This window comes from Cinclus cinclus, chromosome 4, assembly GCF_963662255.1.
Source record: "Cinclus cinclus chromosome 4, bCinCin1.1, whole genome shotgun sequence".
NCBI classification, from domain to species: Eukaryota; Metazoa; Chordata; class Aves; order Passeriformes; family Cinclidae; genus Cinclus; species Cinclus cinclus.
This window is the reverse complement of record NC_085049.1, coordinates 15,784,035-15,804,952: the sequence shown is the minus strand read 5'-3', so window position 1 is coordinate 15,804,952 and position 20,918 is coordinate 15,784,035. Positions and strand designations below refer to the sequence as shown.

Here is a 20,918-nt window from a genome sequence, read left to right as displayed (position 1 = left end):
GTGTCACTTAGTCCTGGGCACTATGTGCTGCTTTGTGAATTAAACCTCCAAAAATCTCAGGAAAGGGAAAAGTACATCATCCACCAAATCAGCAACCAGACTGTGGTCCATGGCCCTGTGTGCAGAAATGGTATTTTCTCATTTTCAAGCTTTGTTCATACCTCTGCTGGATGATGGTTCTTAATTAAAATTATTGTGTTTGGTAAACCTTTAATGTTTTGCATAGGTTTGAATGTCTCCATATGTTTCTAAAGACAAAGAAAGATGTTTGTAATGTCATTTCTGTGATTAACAAGAACAGCTTCCAAAGGACACCAGAAGAACTATATTCAATGGTTGTGTTTCAATTAACAGATTTCAAAGAAAAAGCACCACTTTAAACCCGTTTTTTTCTTATCTTCTTTCAGGGGTGCATTCTCTGAAGTTGTTTTAGCTGAAGAGAGAGCAAGTGGGAAACTCTTCGCAGTCAAATGCATTCCCAAGAAGGCACTGAAAGGAAAGGAAAGCAGCATAGAGAATGAAATTGCAGTGCTGAGAAAGTGAGTACCAGACCTTCATTTCTACCTCTCTGCTTCAGTTAGACCCTTGCATTTGAGGAACAGTGATTGACAATTGTGACTGAAAAATTGTTGAGTGCATCACAGGCAGACAAGATCATGTGAATTTAAACGGTGCTGAAAATGTTTTGAGAAATGCTCTTCTTTCATATTAATGCAGCCAGATAACTGCAAAATGGGAAAGAAGAGGTTTTAGGCTAGGACAAGTCTATGATGACTTAAAAATATTTTATCCACTAAGAATGTCAGCAGTTGTGTCACAAGCTTTGAGGAGAGCAGGAGCAGGGTTATAATTTTTAAGTGCTTAAAACAATATTTTTACTAATTGCTCTAAAAATGACATGCTATGGATTTGTATAGAAGAGGGTGTTTAGCTGTGCCATGCAGATGTGGTACCTCTACACTTCTGGAAGGGAGATTTTTCTGTCCTTACTTTGCCAGAATACATCGATAAGAAAAAGGAATTTCACCGTTGTTATGAATACATTGTATTTATTAGAGGCTTGATCCTTACCTCTTCCTCATCTTATGCCCTGAAGGTGGGATTGATCTCATCTGACTTGAGACGTTAATAACTCTTGACTTTCATTCTGGGAAATAGAAAGAAATTACTTACTTTAGGATTGGTTCATGTAGCATGTTTTAAACTTCTAAAAGTGCCCTCTTTTCTCATAGAGTTAAAGGTAGCACAGTTACACAGAAATACTCTGCATTGGACTGGGACACTCTTATCCCTGCTCCATTTCTGTCCCAAGTGGGACTTCTTGCCCCAATGCTTGGTCATGTCAGAGCTGATGGCTGATCGTCAAGGCACCATGTGACAAAATGGACCCCAAAAACCAACTGGGTGGGGAGCTCCAACAGCCTAAGTCAAAGGACAAAGGCACATTCAGACATCTCAGTAGGCAGAGGATCCTTTTCAGTGGAGAGACATAAATGGGGCTCCAAACAGCTACAACTATTTGTAGCAGTGTCTTCCTATTGCTGACCCCACCTTGGGTCAGTGCAATGTTAACCCAGTGACAAATGCAGTGTGTTGTCTTTCTGTGTAGTGTTATTGAGAACTTGTCATGAAACTCAACCATTGCCATCTCTGTATCCAGGCAATAATGGCAAATAACCACAGCTTGAAAGTCTTTGTGTTGATGGGTTTGTCCCCTGGTACTCATGTGGGTTTAAGAACTGCAATATCCACATGTAGTAAGAACTGACTTGCATTAGCCTTGATCCTAAGCTTGTAGGGCAGAGAAATAATTTAGATTATTTCTTGCTTCTGCCTTGTGAAATGCTTGTGTTCCCTCCAAACAATTTCCTGAGAAAACAGGAGGCAGCACCCAAGCTGTGCTATTCCAGCTGCAAGGGCAGGAGAGTGAGTGGGCAGAAAATTCCTTAATTTCATGCAATTAGATCTACTCAATCTCTTGTCCTATGATGTTAAGACCTTAAAAGAGAATGTACTCTTTTATCTCCTGGTGTCTTCTACTTAGCTGTTGCTAATACAAACTTTGCCTGTCATTGTCTTTACTCTGAAAATAGAGATCCTTTCTTGCAGATGCAATACTGAATTTGTATGTACCAGCAAGGAAACAATTAGAAAATAACAAACTAAATTCTGCCTACAGTTGAGGAGAAAGGGATATCAACCTGTTCCTCTGTTCAAAGAATTCTCTGCTTCAAAAGCTGTCAGTAAAAATAGATTTGAGAGCAGTTGAATGGAGCCTGAGCAGCTGTTGCTAAGCTCCATCTAAGTGCCCTTGCTTTTGTTTCTTGTAGCTTAACACTGAGTGGGAATGGTTAGTTCTTGTGTTGTCTAATGAATGGGTGGGAGCCCTGGGCTTCCCTGCAGAGCTTTGAGGTGCCACAGCCTTGAATGTACCATGCACTGAACCACCTCATCTGGAGGATGTGCACAGAGGATGCCTGGCAGGAGCAGTTGGTCCCTGTTCCCTGAGAGGAAGGTGTAGAGACACAGAGGATGGATGCAGAATAAATAGAAATATGCATGTGTTGATCCTAGTCTCCCTGTCTGGTTTTGCATTATGTCTTTTAAGGGTGCTTAAACTCTGATGGGATAGAAATCCCAGAGATACCCTGCCTGGCTAGAATGCAGGCAAACTCCTTGAGAACCTTCAGAGAAGGAACCGCTGTTTTACACTGGACTTTCTCCTCCTATCTTCAATTATTAGAGTTTTGTTTTCTTCTGGACAAGCTCTGTGCTTTCTGGCAGACCTCTGCCAATTGCTGTGAAATGCAACAACTCTTCTTGAGTTCCCCCAGTTTTATATCAGATTTATTGGTCTGGTAGGAAATCCCGAGTATACTCCCTGCCTGAAGTGTCTGCCAGCTCTCAGGTGAGCTGCTCATGCCCCTGTGTGTCGTGAGGAGGTTTTTAGGAACAGTCAGAGATTGTGCTGGCAGGTCCAGGGTCAATGCCCACAGTGTCCCATACACTTTGTACCCTCAGGCATCTCTGTTGAAGGTTCATCCCTCTGCCAGTCCTGCCAAATCATTCAGATCTGGCAGAATCAATATGGAAGAGAGTTTGATGCTGTGTGTTGGTGTTTCTAGGTGCATTTGTTGCAGTCAGGATTAAATGTCTGAGCATGGAGTACTGGTGATGAAAACATAAATCCAGTGACCAAAAGCTTTGGGTCCCCTCTCACCTCTGCTACTTTCCTTCTGTCATAAGAGTTACTGTCTGTGTCTATATTTATTGTCCCTTATTGAAAAGACTTTTCAACAAACAGTTTTACCTGCAGTTGCTCTCCCGTCCTCTCTTGTGTCAGCAGACCCAGGAAAGTGGGTGTGAGAGGGGAGGTTCCTGGGCCAGGCTCTTAGTGTGAAACCAAAACTTCTGTCAGTCCTTCTGTATGTCTGGACTAAAAAGCTGTTGGGAGTATTAATCCAAAATTCTGTGCAGCGTAAGGTCAGTGACTCCCATGTGAAGTACACGGAAGGTAGGAGATTGTATCTCCCTGTCTGTGGGCTTGGACGCTCTTGCTGCCAAAACAAAATGACACATTTTAGGAGTGATGTTCTGTGAACAGAGGAGCTGAGCTGCCAGCCAACTGATCTGCATGTTTGTGTGAGTGCCAGAGTGAATCATGCATACTCCATAATTCTATTTTTCCAGCCATGGCCAACAAATCTGTTCTTAAAAAAGAAAAAAGGCGGAAGAGCCGTTAAGTCAATATTTACGCCTAGCAACCTTAACAGGGTTCTTCCAATATGGACTCTTGTGTCCTGTGGAAATCCATGGCAACATTCCCCAAAGAACTGGATGGGTGGGGATGGAGTGGAAAGGATCTCACTGTTGAGTGATGTGCTGGGAGAGACTGAGTCTGCAGTTAGTCCAGGAGCCTGGGCCTGACAAAGCATTTAAGCATGTTCCTAATTTCAGGCAGTAATTAGTTCAGTGAAATTGGTGAGGAGGCTGAGCTCCCCTTGCTTGGAAGTTTCAGAGAAGGGTGAGGGTCCCACTGAGCACCTGCATTTGGTACAACATCAAAAGGGGAGTTTTCTTATAATCTTCAATTAAGACACTAAGACATGTGGAAAACATGTTTAGAATGGCTTAGAATCTGTTTGAGGAAGAAAATGGGGTCTCTAGAACTGGACTGTCACAGCTCCATTAAATGCCTGTGGGGAGCAACAGCACACAGTCACCTTTGTGTGACACAGCCTTTTTCTGAACTGACATGTGGGGAGTTTCATAACCTGCTCTGAAAGGAATTGTGTTCTGGTTTTGAGCAGAGAGAGAAATGTAATCCTTTCCATTGTTTGCTGTAGAATAGAGGAAATTTCTTCCACTTATGGTAATAGTGCAGGTGTGAACACACTGAAAGAGAAATCATCTGCTAGACAGGTTCTCGAAGGCAGTGCGTAGTGTGAAGAGTTGGACTGCAGAGAAGCAGCAGTCAGGTTCTAGTTAAAGAGAAAACAAACAACTTATAAGACAGATAGAGAAAAACATGCCTGATTTGCTTGTGGGGTTGGTTTTGTTTTGTTTTCTTTTTCTTTTGGCTACACCACTATTTATCACAAGAAATTCTCTGCTGCCTGGGTAATACCTGTCCAATTGTACTCAGTGCTGAGTCAGAGCAAAGCAAGGGGAAGAACAATAAATTGTGTGTAGCCCTGAACCCAGGTTTATTGATTGCTTAATGGCAGTAATGTGCACATGTGTCTCGTTAAGCAATACTGTCTAGCTAGCAAATCATACTCTACTTTAGCTAGTTTCTTCTGAAGAGGGATTTAAACAATAATTTCTAACCTATTTAGGTACCTCTTACCTTCTCCTCCACATCTTTACTATCTGAGATCCTCTCGAAGAGGCATCATTAGATTCCTTATTACAGATGAAATCCATGCCTTACTGTGGTCTGAGGCCATTTTTCCTGTTAAACAGTGTGAACTGTTCCCAGCAGGTCAGCTAAACTTCTGCCAGTGCTTTCCATCCCCGTTTCCTCAGGAGACAGGATATTCAGCAGTGGTTCATGCCCAGGCACTGCCTCACTCCTTATATGCCTGCACCTACAACCAGAAGATGCTTCTGGGATAGAGAGCAGGGAGAGAGGAGGGGAGGTGTCCTCCTGCAAAGCCTGGGAGATCAGGGCAATACCCAAAGTAGAACTAAAAAAACAGTAATGAAAATGTTTCCTAATGTGGGTGGAAGTGTGGGAGCTCCTGATCCCCCATAAATTAGATGATGGTCAAAGGAGCCCCTTCTCCATGCCAGGAGGCAGTGTTTTCCTAATGTTAAAGATAACAAATGTGGAAGAATCACCCCTGCTCAAGATTTCCATGAAGGATGCAGGGGTAATTAAAAAGATTGTACCTCTTTGCTCCTTTTCAGCAGCCCACTGACAAACTCCCTGTAGAACCTCTCTGTCCCAGATTCTTATCTCTGTTATGCCCCATCCCTCCAGAGCTGACCTGACAGCCTCCAGGAAGGCACATCCAAATTTTGAAACCCATTAGTTACCTCTTATTACACTCCTCTGTGCAATTTAACTCAGAATCAAAGGCTACATTAATTCTGAATAAAATTATCCGTGCAGAAGTTTAATGTGCCCTAACATAAATTCAGGCATTTAATTAATTCAGATGAATGTTCCTGAATGACTTTGTGGGACAGACCTATCTATTCCAGCCATGGTTGTCTTTGGGTCAAGAAATACAGCCCTTGCAGGCCTGGGTGGTCCCACACTCCAGTTCCCAAGTCTGGAGGCTTTGCTGGTCCCCACTGATATTCTCCTATGGTAATTGTTTTTCTGTCTAAGATTACACAGCAGAGTACAGAGCCAGCTGAACTAAAGAGGAGACATTCAGATACTGTGTTGATTAGTGCTAACATAAAAGTGATGGTTATTAGTTTGTGTAGCTGGTGTACAAAAAACTGTGGGATTAACCTTTAAGGGTTTAATGAATAATTACTTCTTTGCACCCAAGCAGTAAGGGCTCTTTTTTTCTGTCAAGAGATGGATAGACGGTTAGGAAATGAAAAAAAATAAAAAAGCACTTGACACCTTTGTCTGTCAGATATCATACTTTCTCTGGTGCTTTGCTTACTCTACAGACAAAACAGGCTGGCTGCTTTTTAAATTTTTTTCCCTGTTTTTTTTTTCCTCGGTGAATAATGGTGAGAAGATCAGCTGCCTCAGCAAGATTGAAGAGACAGCTGGTTGTTATATTAAGTAATCACTCTCTGAGAAAGCTTTTATGTAGATTTACTTGTTAAAACCTGGCTTGCTCATGCCACTGCAGTTGTGCTGGGGTGACAGAAGGCTGACTCTGCTCTCCCTGTGCTGCCATGCTCCAAACCCAGCCAACTGCAAATCCAGGACATCCCAAAAACCTGCTCCTCAGTGGGGCCCTGCATCCCCAAAGATGGCTCAGGATGCTCAGACACGCAGCCACCAGCTAGGGTGAGATATCCAGTGGTACCGTTAATGATGTTGATGTCAGTGGTGTCAGGGTAGGGCTCTTCCAGGAATATATTTGTTGCCATCATGCATGGATTTGCTTCATCATTGCCCCTATACATTTTTTTGGGCTGGTCTGGATGCCTGGAGGGACCCCAGTGCCTGCCCATGGAGCCTCCCTTACAGCTGTGCACTTCTGCAGAAATCCCTACTAGGGAGGCAAAGGCTCCTGGAAATGAGCCAGAATCTACAAAACTCAGGGTAGGGGAATAGTTGGGCATGCCTGGAGGCTGACATCAGCCTAAACCATGAGATCATCTCCTGGATCAAGGATGAATTGCCCTTCTCGGGTTTCAGGGGAAAGGGAATCTGACCCTCTCTATGTGGATATGGCACAGTGCAGCTCTGCCTTGGCACTCACAGTCAGCTCAGTGTTAAGCAAATAGTTTTGCTCCAAAGAATTCATCCCAGTGAAAAAAAAAAAAAGGTGAAACCTGAAACAAAGCTGACACCATTCTTCATCACTAAGATGCTGGAAACTTTTCAGGGGAAGACTTGGCAGGCAGGACTGCCTGGGTTGCATTTCATGCTAGATTAGATGTAAGCAGATATAGGGAAACTGATCAGGGCATCTTAAAAAATCGTCAAAATACATTAAATGAAAGAGAAAAATCCCTTCTGAAGTGGTAATCACAGAATCCTTTATATCTTCTCTGGTCTTGCACAGTTCCATTCAGGTGCAGTGTGCTGGGTCAGGCTTTGGAGATGGTGTGTGATGTTTCTGTGTCTCAGCCTGACTTCACACCCTGCACACCCAGACAGCCGTGTTCCTCCAGGGAGGTTATAGCTGATAAGTTATTTCACTGTAATTGCAGGATGGTGATGCAGCTGTCCTCTCTCCTGGGTGGTGGTGGTGGTTTGCCAGATCTCCTGGCATAACTATCGTTGTCTATACCCCATACCTTGACTCATCTCAAAAAATGGCATATCCATGTTAGAAGAAGGACATGGAAGCACATTGTCACTCAGTGCTCCAACTTTCAAAATAATTCAAGGAAGTAGCAGCTGATTTCTGAAAGAGTTCAAAGAAGGGTCCAAATTATCAGAATGAGTTTTAGTTTAGAATGTCAGCCTTAGGTGGTGTCTGCTTCTGTGCCACACAGAATCACAGAATATGCTAACTTGGAAAGGATCACAAGGATCATTGAATCCAACTCCTGCATGTGTACAGGACACCCCAAGAGTCACACTATGTGGCTGAGAGCATTGTCTAAATGCCTCCTGAATTTTGGATTGGTGCTGTGACCACTTCCCTGGAGAGCCTGTCTTTTGTACAGATGTAATAACAAAGCCAGGGTCCTCTCAGAGTTCCTAGCTGAAAAGTGAGAATATGTGACCTATTTTCCAGTATGCAATTCTCAGGAAGATGGTTATGATTGTGTTTCAATGATGCAAATATATTTTACTGTTACCTAGAAGGAGAGACTTGTTAAGATGCATAAAGCCTTTTTAATAAGATCTAAAATTTGATTAATTACTCAGCTTTAAATCTGGATTCATAAGGTCTGTTACATCCACATATTTAAACCTAAGGGTTACCTAATTTTCAAGCATATGGCTTTGGTACTAGGGACAGCATTTTCTCCAGTGCTTGCAGTTCAAAACTTTAAGGACGCCTTGGTGCATAAAAGCAGCTAAAGATGTACTTAATGTACTTCTAGGTGGCTTCAGTAGGCAAAGTACTTCCTGTTCTGTTTTTTCTCCCAAGATTCTTTATAGGTAATCTGGAGTGTTTTGTCCAAAAATAAGTGCTTTTTTTTTTTTTTTCTCTGGGAGTAATTTCTTCATTCGGAAGAAGTTTAAAGTTTAAAGCTGTTTAAATGTCTCCTGACATTAGGAAAGTGAAGATGTCCTTGTTGAAATATTATCAACCTATTGAATTTTGCCTCTATTCTCTACTTTTGTCTTGAAACATGAACTGGAATAATTCAATGCTTTGTAATAAGATGTTGTGATGTGCTGTTTGGAACCAGTCAGTTTCTAACCTCAGGGTGACCATATTTTGGTGATGGATAAGTTTCTAGATGCACAGTCCAAGCAGCTCAATGGATAATCCTTTATCTTACTTTCACACTATTAAAATCAGCATCAGTAACTTCATAAAACACTGGACTATTGGAGTGCTGAAGCAGAGTTACAATTTGTGAAGCACTGCATGAAGAGAACAAGTAAATGCAAGGTAAGAATCATCTGGCCAGAGGGAAGCATCCTCCAGATACACAGCTGCATCTAAGCTCAGACCTCACTTGCTATGGAAATCATCAAATATGCATTTCTAAGTAGATCAGAATGTACAGGAAGGATAAACAAGTATTCCAAAAGTGCCAGTTCAAGAAGGTAGAAACAGAAATCTTATCAAAAATGACAGTTTTCTTGAGTACTCCTTGTCCAAAGCAGGTTTTTTTTGCTCTTAGTTGCATATTAAAATGCTTTGTAAACACAAGTTGCTGTATTTTTGGCCTTCTTGATATGAAATTAGACAGTAATATTTGCAGTGGGCAGGTTTTCCTTAGACTTTAGCGTGAATTTAAATGAACTCCATTGGCAACTTACACCTCCTGTTTTCACTTACAGAAGATAAATAGCTATTAAATTTTGTGTCTCCTTAAGGTAACCATTCCAGGTGTCTTAAACCAGAGTTTAACAGAAGGGGGCTGGTTCTGACCATAATAAAATGAGGAAATATTTGTACTCTATCCCATGTTCTGTTGCATCAGGTTAAACCTGACAGCAGCCTCTGTGTTTGGAATATATCCAAAATATCCTGAACTGATGGCTGCATAAATTAATTGCTATTTGACCAACTAAGTATGCAACTGTCAACTGTGATACATAGTGATTTTTTTCTTATAATGCTTATTCATAGAACTTCATTTTTGTTCAGTAAGAATTTTTAAGGGAAAAAAACCGTAAAAAAGTGCAATAATTTTATGTACAGAATTTATCTTTCAACAAAGGCAGACATACAAAACACTCATTTGGTCTGGGGGCTGCCCTGGTCATCAGTTTGACCAAGGAAATACTGATGATAATTTTGTTCCCAATTAAACATTGATTATACTTTAAAATCAGAAATTCTAATTTTCGTACTGTGTCTTACATTCATTAGGCACTGGCTTAACCAGAATAGATACTTTTTATCCTGAATTAAGCATGTCCCTAGTAAAGTGCTGTGCTTCTGCAACTTTTATGCAACTTTATGCAACTTTTTCGGCAACTAGGACTTTATGCCTATCAGTCAAACCAGTTTTCAAAATAAAGCTTAACTTTTTCCTTTCTTGCATCCATGTCTCTACACCTCTGGTTATCAGAGGCACCTTGCCCAGGTCTTAAATGTCTCTAAGTGCAGAAGCCTTTGGGTTAGTTTTAATACTGAAAATTTGTATCACTTAGTGGACTCTGAAATAATTTCTTTAAGGATAGGTGACAACCAGCTTTTCCTCTGCCGGATATTTTATCAAAGGAAAACTATGGAGCATTACATTAAACAGGAATGCTTTTGCCTCCTTGACTTACCCCTTAAATTTTGTCCAGGAGACCTAGGTGAATTCAAATCTTCTTAGGGTTAATAGGTTCTTCTTTGAAGGCACTTAAACATATAAATAGCAGAATTTATTTATTTTTCTTCAAAGTTTGTTCAATAACTTTGAGAAGGGATATTGGTAGGAAACTTTTGAAAATAATCTAATATGTATTACAGGTCTATACTGTACCAAAACAACCAACTGGCAAATAAGTAGCAGTGAGCTATGCCAGGTAGATTTCTGCACAGCAGCAATGACTCCTTACGAGATTAGTCCAAACTTCTATATATAATCTCTTTGGTTTCCACCAAATAAAATAACAACCTGCTTCAAATATCTTCATATCTTTGTGATATCTCCTGTCTTGGCTGATGCACCAGGGATTAAACTGCAACCTTTTTGGACTTCCACATACATATCTCTGCAGCCTCAGCTAAGCAGCCATTCTCTGCAGCCCACTGGAATGGATTCGTGGTGGACTGTGCTCCGAGTGCAATAGCTAACTCATTCTGAAATACTGCTTTGAAAACTCCACATCAGTGTGGGGCTGTTTCTCAGCTGTTTAAATTTTTTTTCCCCTCCACCAAAAGCAGATTTCCCAAGCAGCAGCAGCATTTGGCATAATACATTTTGTCAAGAAGCATCTCTCCAGACTGAAGCAATCTGGTCACTCCCATGTCTGCTGTAAACTTGATAGTTAGAAGAGAAAATAGCGTCAGCTCACAGTTTTGATCTTAAAGAGGATAATGGGGGATTTCTAACTGAAAACCAAAGTTTCTTATTGTATTATATCGGCTCTCTTATGCATGCCACAACAAAAAAAGTGGATATGACATGATCCAAAAAGATGCAGCTTTTATTGGCATTTATATAGAAATGGCAGTTCTCCCCTTTCTGTGTTACAGTAATAGTAATGGCTGTCTGATCTATATTTACTACAAGAGGGTTGGTGGGAGGGAAGCTGAAAATTTTTGTGAAGTTTGAAACTTTTCCTTCTGCGTTTTCCTGTGTCTTCCTGAGAAAATGACTATTGAGTGAAACTCCTGCATGTCCCACAGTGTTTATGTCTTGAAAGCATCATCCTTGCCATTTATGGTGTCCAACACACATGTCCAGGCCATGTAGCCCCAGCATGGGTAAATGAGCACTCATTAACAAATAGACATGGGTAATATGATCTAATGCTATTCTGGTCAATAGGAAAATTCAAAGTCGTTGAACTTGGTTACATGACTCCTCAAAGATCCCTTGAGAGTCCTGGCCCAAGCAAAAGGGGAAAGAAAGTCTGAGCTGAGGTCACCCATGTGAACTGCAGAGCTTTGTCTTGTGTGGTTGTGCAGCGTGGACTCAGGGCTTTATACACATCAGACGTGCTGCACAGCCTCCTTGCCTCTTCCTCAGTGCCTCCTGGATGGATACATCTGAGAAAAGGCTCATAGCCCATATGGGGATTTACTGCTTCAAAGGTGGTTGCTCCTTTTCATGTCCTCCTTACAGGCTTACACAGGGTCCTGGTTTTCCCACCGAGAGCTCTGTGCCATCTCTGCATTATGACTGGGAGCAGTGGGTGTTCTGTGGTGCTGCTGTGGCTGAGGCCAAACCTCAGCCTGCAGAGAGACAACCTGCCAGGGACTGGCCATGTCCCCTCTCCTCCCTCCACACAGGCACAGAACTGGAACAAGGGAATCCAAACACCGCTCCTGTGAGAGGGTGGGAAACACGGTCTGTGTCCTACCTAGTGGGGCTTGCTCCTGCTGGTGTCATTAAGATGTTTTTCCTCCTAGAAACTGAAAGATCAGACAAGAGTTCATCACCAAACTTCACCCTGAAAGGACTGAATTGACACATAGAGATTTTCTCCCATCTTTTCTCTGATTTTACTATTAGAATGCTGAATTGCTGACTTTGTTTAAAATTCCTCCTACCATTAGAAGCATATGTTTCTGATTTTCTTTCTTATGATGATGTAGTTTGCACTCTTACCCAAGAGCTGTTTTCTTAATAAGACTAACTATATTTGGAATCACTCTGAATTGCTCTTAAAATGGAAGACTGATGTCAGTATTTCTGGCAGTCTTTCACTGTATCTCTTTCCCCATAGTTGAGTATTAAATGACTTCAAACTGGAACACCTACACCATTTTATTTTAACATAGTTAGATTTGTTTTATTTTAGTGCTGAATATACTCTTAGAGTAGCTGATACAGGTAAACTTATTCGTGGGATGGTTTGGGGAGGATTTAGTAAACAACAGAAAGAGGATGCCAGCAAGTGTAGAGAGTCATGCTTTGCATCAGTTTACACACAGGGAAATCTTACAAGCTTTAGAGATGTTATCCTGTGTTGACACTGTCACATCTGTATCTCAAGCACACTTGAGTGGCATTTTTAAAAGTGTCTGCACAGGACAGTGATCTGGATCCCACTGAAATCCCACTGAAATCTAGAGGACATTAGAAGACCTCATGCAATTTATTAGTCAGCTATATAATTTCCTGTGTCATCCACATGGGAGATGACTGTTCTCTGGTCATAGGTAATCCATCACAGTCCTCCCAGTCCTGCAAACAAGAAATGTTCCTGAGAGGGAGCACTCAGCTCAGTGATGGTCTGGGCCTTGAACCATCTTGGAAACCTCTTTAAGACTCTCTTATGAAAAAGCAACAGGCTGTTTTCAAGAAAAAATCAGTACCCAAACTGCCCAAAAGTTCAGTCTTGTTTTGGGCTACGCTTTGTGTTTCAGCACCTTTAAACTATGTTTGATTCTGGAAGGAGAAAGTCACTCATGTGGTCTGCCCCACTGCAGCAAGTGGGCTGTCTTATTTCATCTGTTCATGCTGCATAGATCTTGATAACTGGATTGGACTCGTGGTTAGAAAAGTAGCCAGGCTTCATGGGAATCTTCTGCTCCTGCACTAGAGCTGCAAAAGCATCCCATATACTCCTTCCAAAAAAGGAGTTATTTTCATTTGTCTGGGAACTTGTCAGGGTTTGACTTCTATTTACTTGTGGATGTATTTCTCAATATATTTCTCAAAAATATATTAATATGTTATATATATTTATATATATAAAAGTAACTCATGTTTCTTTCATATTCTGCCTATATTGGTCCTTGCCTTGTGGAATCTCTACTTTTACTATGCAGAATTGAGTTCAAGGTTCTTCTTTAGAGACACCCTTGGGTACTTGGAGAATATTTTGGACATTCCTCACACACACTCTGTAACTGAAAGTGTTCCTACGGCAAGTAGTGATTTACAGGGAGCATGGAAGAAAAATAAAGCATTTTTAGAGTGGGATAATCCTGAAAAGAGCATTTGATTTGGCAGTAATTCCTGGTGATAATCCAGATTTTGTCTTCATTTATTAAATCCATTTATTCCCCTTGTAAATTTTGGTTAACTGAGTGGTAGATTTCAGGAGCACACTGATGTTGTGTGGGTGAGACACAGCAGGGAAACATAGCCAAGGACATGAAATATATGGAAATGGGGCAAAAGGAGGGGTTTTGGTGGGGGAATCAGTGCTCTGACTGCTGTGGGTGATTTGTATCTTGTTTTTAGGAAAATAAAAGAGCATGAGTCCAAGAGCTTATTCTGGAAATGGCTTTATAATAATGGTTTTCAGCCATTTGAATAGGCAGGTACTTAATTTTTTTCCAGTCGCAGAACCAGCTTCTCCACAGCAATTTAATTTGAAACTCGAGAATGATGGATTTACTTTTTTAGTTATCCTGTACAGACCCTGCGAAGCCCACAGATACCCAAGGATCTGCACTCTCCTGGGGGGAAATCAACATGCTGAAGCATGAAGGAATGAAAAAAAAAACCCTCCAAAGAAAGTAACAGGAGAAAGCAGGAGCTAACTGGCAAGTTAAAGCACCTCCAGTAGCAATAGAGTTGTGAGGGAGTTAGTATTGGATACATTTTTCAGGAAATCCCCCTATATTAGCTTTTCTTTCCAAGTAACTACTTGAGCTCACATCACTTTTAATTGGCCTCACAGGAGTCTCAGCCAGTCCTTGTCCATTCCTGCGCTGTGGCCACTCTACAAGGGAGAAGATGGTGTAAAGGGAGTTGATGCCACTGAGTGTTGGTGTCTGTGGTTTTGTGCTTGGTCCTAGCCATGGTTTCCCTTTTCCGAAGTGGAGGAAGAAACCCAGAAAATATTTTTTGTTTTGCACCTATTCCAGACTAAACTTTTCATTTGAGGGTCCTGAAAGACCATCTCTTCCCCAAGACTCCTCCTGAAGCCACATGTGCAAGATGATTCCTTGGGTGATGGCATAACCACACTGAAATAACATTTTCATAATAACAATCATAACCATTACTGAGTTATAGAAGTATCAGCACTTGGCACTGTTGTACAAAGTCAGAAGTATTGCTGGGAGAAAGCAGTGAATTAAAAACTGTTTTGCAGTGCTGTGCTTCTCCTTGTATTAAAAATAAAGTAGAACATTGTGATCAGTTGGTCTTGCTGTTTTGTAAACAATTTTCCTCACATTTTCTCCTCTTTTCTTTTGATAATGGTGAGGAATTGTACTGCTGATCAAAGAAACTGCATCGGCTCTGCTGTGCTGGGACCAGAAGCTTTTCCATCGCTCTGCTAATAGGAGTTATTGTCCTGTAACAGACCAAAAATGTTCGTTGCTTAGGATCATTACAGTCGTAGTGATCCCCCTTTCCCTTGGAGGCACAACACACACATCACTCTAAACAGAAAATAAATTTAAGCATGACACATGGCTACATGGATGCTTTTGAGATTGCGTAATCCAGGAGAAAGTGGGAATGGAGAAGGAATGGAGCAAGATGAGAAGGTTCAAGAAAAAACTTTCACCAACTTGAATGTTGAGGAGGTCTCCAAACAGTTAATTCCTGCTGCATATTTTTTCACTTCTCACTTCAAATAGAAAATAATCTGAAAGTGATCACAAATGCCAAGAATTTGAATGGGAACTGTGAACCCCCTTGCAAACTTACAGCTTGTTCAAATTTGCATTTAGTACTCCATAGAACATGAAATACTAGGAGGAGTTTTGCAGGTAAGCTGTAAAAGCCATAATCAGTCAAGTGGAAATTATGTGCCAGATCATCCTTGCACTCAAGGAAGCCACTTCCAAATGTTGTCAGAGGTGCATCCATATGTTTGAGATTCATGGCCAGATATATGCCTGTGGTCATGGCTGGAGAAAGAGTTGCACAAGGCCTAGAACCTCCCCGGTGCTTATTGCTTGAGCCAAAACAAAGTCAAACAGGGATCACCGAGTCCTCAGGCTGCAGAACAATGGGGGCTCAGGCGTTCGTACCACCCGCTAACCCAGGTCTGCTTTGCCACGTGTGCATGATGCAGGAATGGCAAATCTGCTGCTTGACTGAGCTCCTGCCATCCTCCCTGCTCTGCAGGGGATGCCCACGAGGATTTGTGTCGATCTGAGGCAGCGAGGTTTGTGTGTGAGGCGCAGTGGGCTCCATGTATTACAAAATAGATTTGTCTGTAAACGGTGATGACCTTTACCGTGGTTCGGTCTGCTTGAAAAGAAAGCCCTGAGGAGACATCCTCCACCGAGTAGACAACACCGTGAATTCTGTAATCTGCGTGTGGTATTTCTGACTTAAGAAAGGCTAAGCCATTTCATAGCTGTCTCTGCCCACCAGTTACTTTAACACCTTCTTCTCCAGTCTCTGCCTGGTAATTCTGCTCTAACCCAAGTAATTTCAGTAGGATTGGGTGTGCTGTCCCAAGAACTCCAGTATTTTTACATGCCTTTGTTGGATTTATAGTGTTCCTCACACAAGTGACTTGTCTACTATCAGCAGAAAAGCCACATGTAAGCTGTCATTGATCACCATTCCTGGAAGTGTTCAAAAAACATAAAAATATGGCACTTCAGAACATGGCTTAGTGGTGAACATGGCTGATAGTTGAATTTGGTGATCCTAGAGGTGTTTCCATAATGATTCTATGATTCTCTGATTCTGTGACATGGTGGGCATTGTGGTATGGGCCATTTTATTAACCCATTTGTGTGTGCATTTCTTAGCCTCAAAGGAATGTCTTTAAGCATCATGATTCATAGCTATGTCTCACCATGGTATCTTGGCATTGTGTTTGCAACACTGCAAACAATGAAAATCCTTCTCTGCCTTTGAAGAGGAGGAAGCTTTTTACTGCTGTCTATGAGAAAAGTATTGATGAGGAAACAGGTCTTTTAGCAAATCTGATGGTGGCAACAGCATGGGTATTGCTAGAATTCCTTTGGATTGTGGTGTTGATTGAGGGCCCACCTGAATTAATATCCTTTAATAGTAATTCCTTTAGAAAAAACCCATTACTTTGCCCAAACACATACTGTGTGTCCTCCTGCTCGCATCCAGAAAGCTCTTCCACAATGCTAGCTCAGCCATTGAGATACCCTTTGTCTCTTTTCCTCGTACCTGCCAAACCTTTGGGGTCTGACTGCTGTTACTGAAATAACGGAGTCTGGTAGAAAGGCAGATGCTCCCTGGGATAGAATAAGCTTAACTTAGTATATGAGTTGCTTTGACTAGTGCAAAAACCTGTTCTTGGATGCCCTGGAGAGCAGGGGACCAGCACAGGCTGAAATGCTGTGGTGAGATGCAGCACACGGACATTTGATCGACCCACAGGGAGAGTGAAACCAGGCACTGAGCCCAGTTTCTTGTGAACTCTTTGCTCAAATGGGCAAGGCAAATATGCTCACTTGGAGTCAAAATGGAGACACCAACTCTTTTTGTTTCCTTTCTGGGAACTAGAATTGTCCCACCTTGCTTAAAACATCACTGCAGTAGGATGCCTGCCCTCAAATGGTTAACTGCTGATGCATGTCTGAGTTATTTCCTGCTTCTTGGGAATGTGTTAAGCACTAAATGATGCATGAGCACCTTGGAGGGAGGTGTTACATTCTGTATGAAACTGTACACAGAATATTTATTTTTCACTGATGATTTTATTCTGGTTCCAGGATAACTTGATATGCTAAGCAGGCCCTGAAGCAAAGCAGTAATTTGCGTTCCTCTAAACAAACACGTCCTCTAATTACTGTTTTAAAGCTGGTATCACAAAGGAAGAAGCTATAGAAAATAATTTTATAGGGTGGGACACATGTCAAACTGGCACTGGCATGAAAAAAATGTCTTGAAGTTGTAACAACCTGTCTTTATACTTGGCACTCTGCTTGGCTTCCTCTGAATTTAGTAAGATCTTGGGTGTGATATTTCCTAGGAAAGATCCTTATCTGAGGGATCAGTGTCTGCCCAAATTGCAAAAATTGTATTTCGCTCATCAGTTGGCCTCTGCTTTATGGTTTTTGCTTTTATTAGTTCCTTTTTCCCATGCATATTTTGACAGGTGAGTGCTTGTAATGTCAGCTGGGGACTGAACAGGGCTCTGCAGTCACGGTAGAGACTGGAGACACTACAGCCTAAACTGGAGAGCCCATCTCTGCAGGAGGGGTTGTAACAGGCTCCTGACAGTCACACATGAGGTACAGAGGGAGATCCAGATCAGGCAGTCATTAGAGTTTTATCTTGGGGAATGTGCAATCAAGCCAAGCCAAAATCCCTTAGTAATTTAGATTGCAGTCAGCTTTAATCATGAAGCCCAACTTCTGATTCTCTCTCCTCCTCCTCGTCACAGCTTACAAAAATTAATTGGCTCAAAGATGACATATTTATTTTCAAATTGGCTGTTTTCATTTCTGCAGTGTGAAAAGGAAATTAAGCCAATCTGGTTTCAGTGGCAGACCATTATATATACCAGACAAGTTGGTATTTGCTAAACACTTGTGTGTGTTCTTCTGAAGCTGCCACTCCCTACCTTTACCATGCCACCAGCAGAGATGCTGAGACACATGGGCAACAGTGTTCTCTGCTCTCCTCTGTAGGGGATAATAACAGCATAATAATAACAGCAGCTTCAACTCAGGCTCACTTTTTAAATCCGTGTGTTTACTAGTAGAGTTAGAAGTTCTCCCATTCAGCATGTTGAGATTATGACTACAGTTACTCTATATTGTTTATTAGGCATCTCTTAAGAATTTCCCAAATGCTCTTCATGCTTTTATTAAACAAACAAACAAACAAAAGCCCCTGAAACTATTTAGTCAAAAGTTGGCTATATAATTAAATGAAATTTCCTTCTCGTTACCTAGGCTGAAGTTGTTTTCCTCCTATTTGTATTGACCTTTTCTATCACTTCTGTTTTGCATTTTGTGTACATAAACCCCTCTTCCTCACACTCTGAGAGGAGCATAACATTCCTGGAGAAAGCAACCATTAGACAACATCCCAACATGCAAGATCTCCACAGTATTAGTATAGGGTATATTCTCTCTCCATATTAGTAACAGAGAGAGAATAAAGATTTCATTTAAAGTCCATGTAATCTGATTATTCTTCCATGTTTTAACAAAACATGTGGAATGTTGCCACTGACTGCAGCCACAACATGCTGGCAACTCATCCAGGATTTGGTGAAATGTAACAACACTTGAGGTACCAACCTAGACAGACTCTCAGCAAAGAGCACAGGAATATAAAGAGCAGAGAAGGTGGAGGAAAAGGCATTTTTAGCTTTACTGGACTGTATGGATCAGTATACATCACCACCAGAAACTTGTTAACATTTCAGAAAAGAAGCACTTGTTTAAACAATTTCCTTCCGTTAGAATTCAGTCAGAGGTTTCTTTGTTCATCGCTTTCCAAGCTGATTATTTATTCTTCATCTGAAAATATTTTAGTTTCCTCAGAGGAAACTGTAGCATGCTTTGACTAGCAGTAGCTTGAGTTTGCACTGTACAAGATTGCTGCAGTAATGGCAATAAATGGTGATTTTACAAATGCTCATTCCCTTTTCTGAGTGGGATTGTTTGTGATAGGGCAGGAATTGTGCACCTGCAAAGCTGTTGTTTGTATAATGTCATGCCCAGCTGAGTTTACATATTTGATGTGATCCTGCCTGACTCCAAGGAGATTAATTAAATTAAGTTCTCAGAAGGGAAGTAATTAGACCATGAAACAATGGCAAAGATAAGGCACTATGGGAGAAAATGTCCTCAAATAAACAGGGAGTAGAGGGGACTCTTAGTGGGGAAATACACATTTCCTCAGCTCTCAGTAGATTGGCAAAGGTAAGATTTCTCAAATTAAAAGGAGAACCAAAGGGACTGCTACAGATCTGATAATCCTGGCTTTGGGGAGAGAACAAAATAGTTGGGGAATGGTGCTGTCAAGGAATCTCCATCAGAAGTAGGTGTTGGGAGGAAGGTTTTTCAAGGTGGGTGGGCTCCAGGTTTCAGCTTGCTCTCTTGCTTGCCACAGAGCTGTTGATAAATAAGTAGTGTTTCCCACATTCTGTGTCTATAGGGAAAAAAAAAACAAAACTGAGAGGTGCCAGAAGTGGAAGACCATTTGTGTGAAGGTGTCAGGAAAACAAGCACTCTCCACACTGGCTTTGTGGGGCAAGAGGGTTTAGCCAACTGTCTTCAACCCAGAGAGAGGTGGGAGAAGAAATTTATTTCTTCTAAAGTGTATCAGATTCTCAGGCCTGAAATCTGCCTTTGTAGTCAGTGAGACAACAGATTTTTTATTATTTTTGCTGACCTTTAGTTAAACAAATAATAAATTCTACCACAGGGAAGTACTGCATCACCTTCCTTTTAAATTATCTGATGTAATACTTTGTTTGGAGAATCAGACTAAATCTCTTCCTAGCTACAGTAGTTTTACATTTGTTTAATTTTTTTTACTTCAACAAGGTTGTTTCTGAAATAAAATCTAACTGGATGTAATCAGCAATTAGATTGAGCAGCTTGCAAACAGTGCCAGTGGGATTCTTAAGGTTTTTTATGTGGATCAGCCAGAGGATCTGGAAGCTTATGATTGTGAGAAGTAAAGGCATATTTTCAGTGAAAGTGTCTTAAAATAGCTGTTGCACCATCTTAGGTTTAATGTGAGCCATGCATCCCTACAGAGAAGGATATTCCTTGGTTTTTCATTGGATGAAAAATGGCATCACCTTTGGCACTACACATGGGAGGGATCCTCCTTATCTAACAGCATACTTCATCACCCTGAATCCTTAGAAATTATTTAAAATATGCTCTAGTCTTAAAAAATGCATTGATATTGTAAAATGTTTAATGTAATAGTCCCCATTTCAAGGGCATTCACCTGGACATCATAGGTTTCTGTGTTAGAAATCCATTGACAAAAAACGTTGGGCTGTGGGTGAGATTTCTTGGGATGGGAGCAGATGGTCATGCTGAGGGACAGGGGAATAGATCCTTCTTCATCAGCTCTGGGCCATGATTTGAAGCTCAGTGAGTAAAATGGCCTCTTGATTTCAGCTTCTGGCCTCACTCCCTGCCATGGATGGACATTTCATCCTCAACACCACTCAGCCTGTTTATAAAATTATAAAAAGTAAATCCTGTTTGGAGTGGAGGATTAATGTAGTAAAGGGATTGCTGTGAGCACAGAGGGTGTGCACGTATCTGTCTTGTTTCATACTGCAAACCATCATCACAGTGTCTGAGTAATGCACCAACTGGATGAGGAATTGCCAGTTTCTGGCAAATTCAACAGAGTTGTTAATCAATTTGCTTTTGGGGTTGTAAAGCACAGGTCACACACATACCTGCTTGAGGCTTGGTAGCTAATTTTAGATTTCTCTGTTTTAAAGTTCTTTTTAGTTTTGTTTTGTTTTTTGTTTTTGTTTGTTTGTTTGTTAGTGGGGTTTTTTTTAGCAACCTGGACAAGCAAGGAGATGTTTAAGTCTGGGAAGGGGTTAGCAGTATTTGATGGAAAGTAATGCTCTAGCTTTT

At 41.3% G+C, this 20,918-nt stretch overlaps 1 protein-coding gene across 1 annotated transcript in view; it reads left to right on the top strand.

The window, feature by feature from the left end:
* CAMK1D (calcium/calmodulin dependent protein kinase ID) overlaps positions 1–20,918 on the top strand; it is a 115,329-nt gene that overhangs the window by 536 nt on the left and 93,875 nt on the right. The window contains exon 2 of the mRNA XM_062491566.1: positions 408–539. Within this exon, the coding sequence (XP_062347550.1) occupies positions 408–539 (132 nt within the window). The remainder of the gene's footprint in view (positions 1–407; positions 540–20,918) is intronic.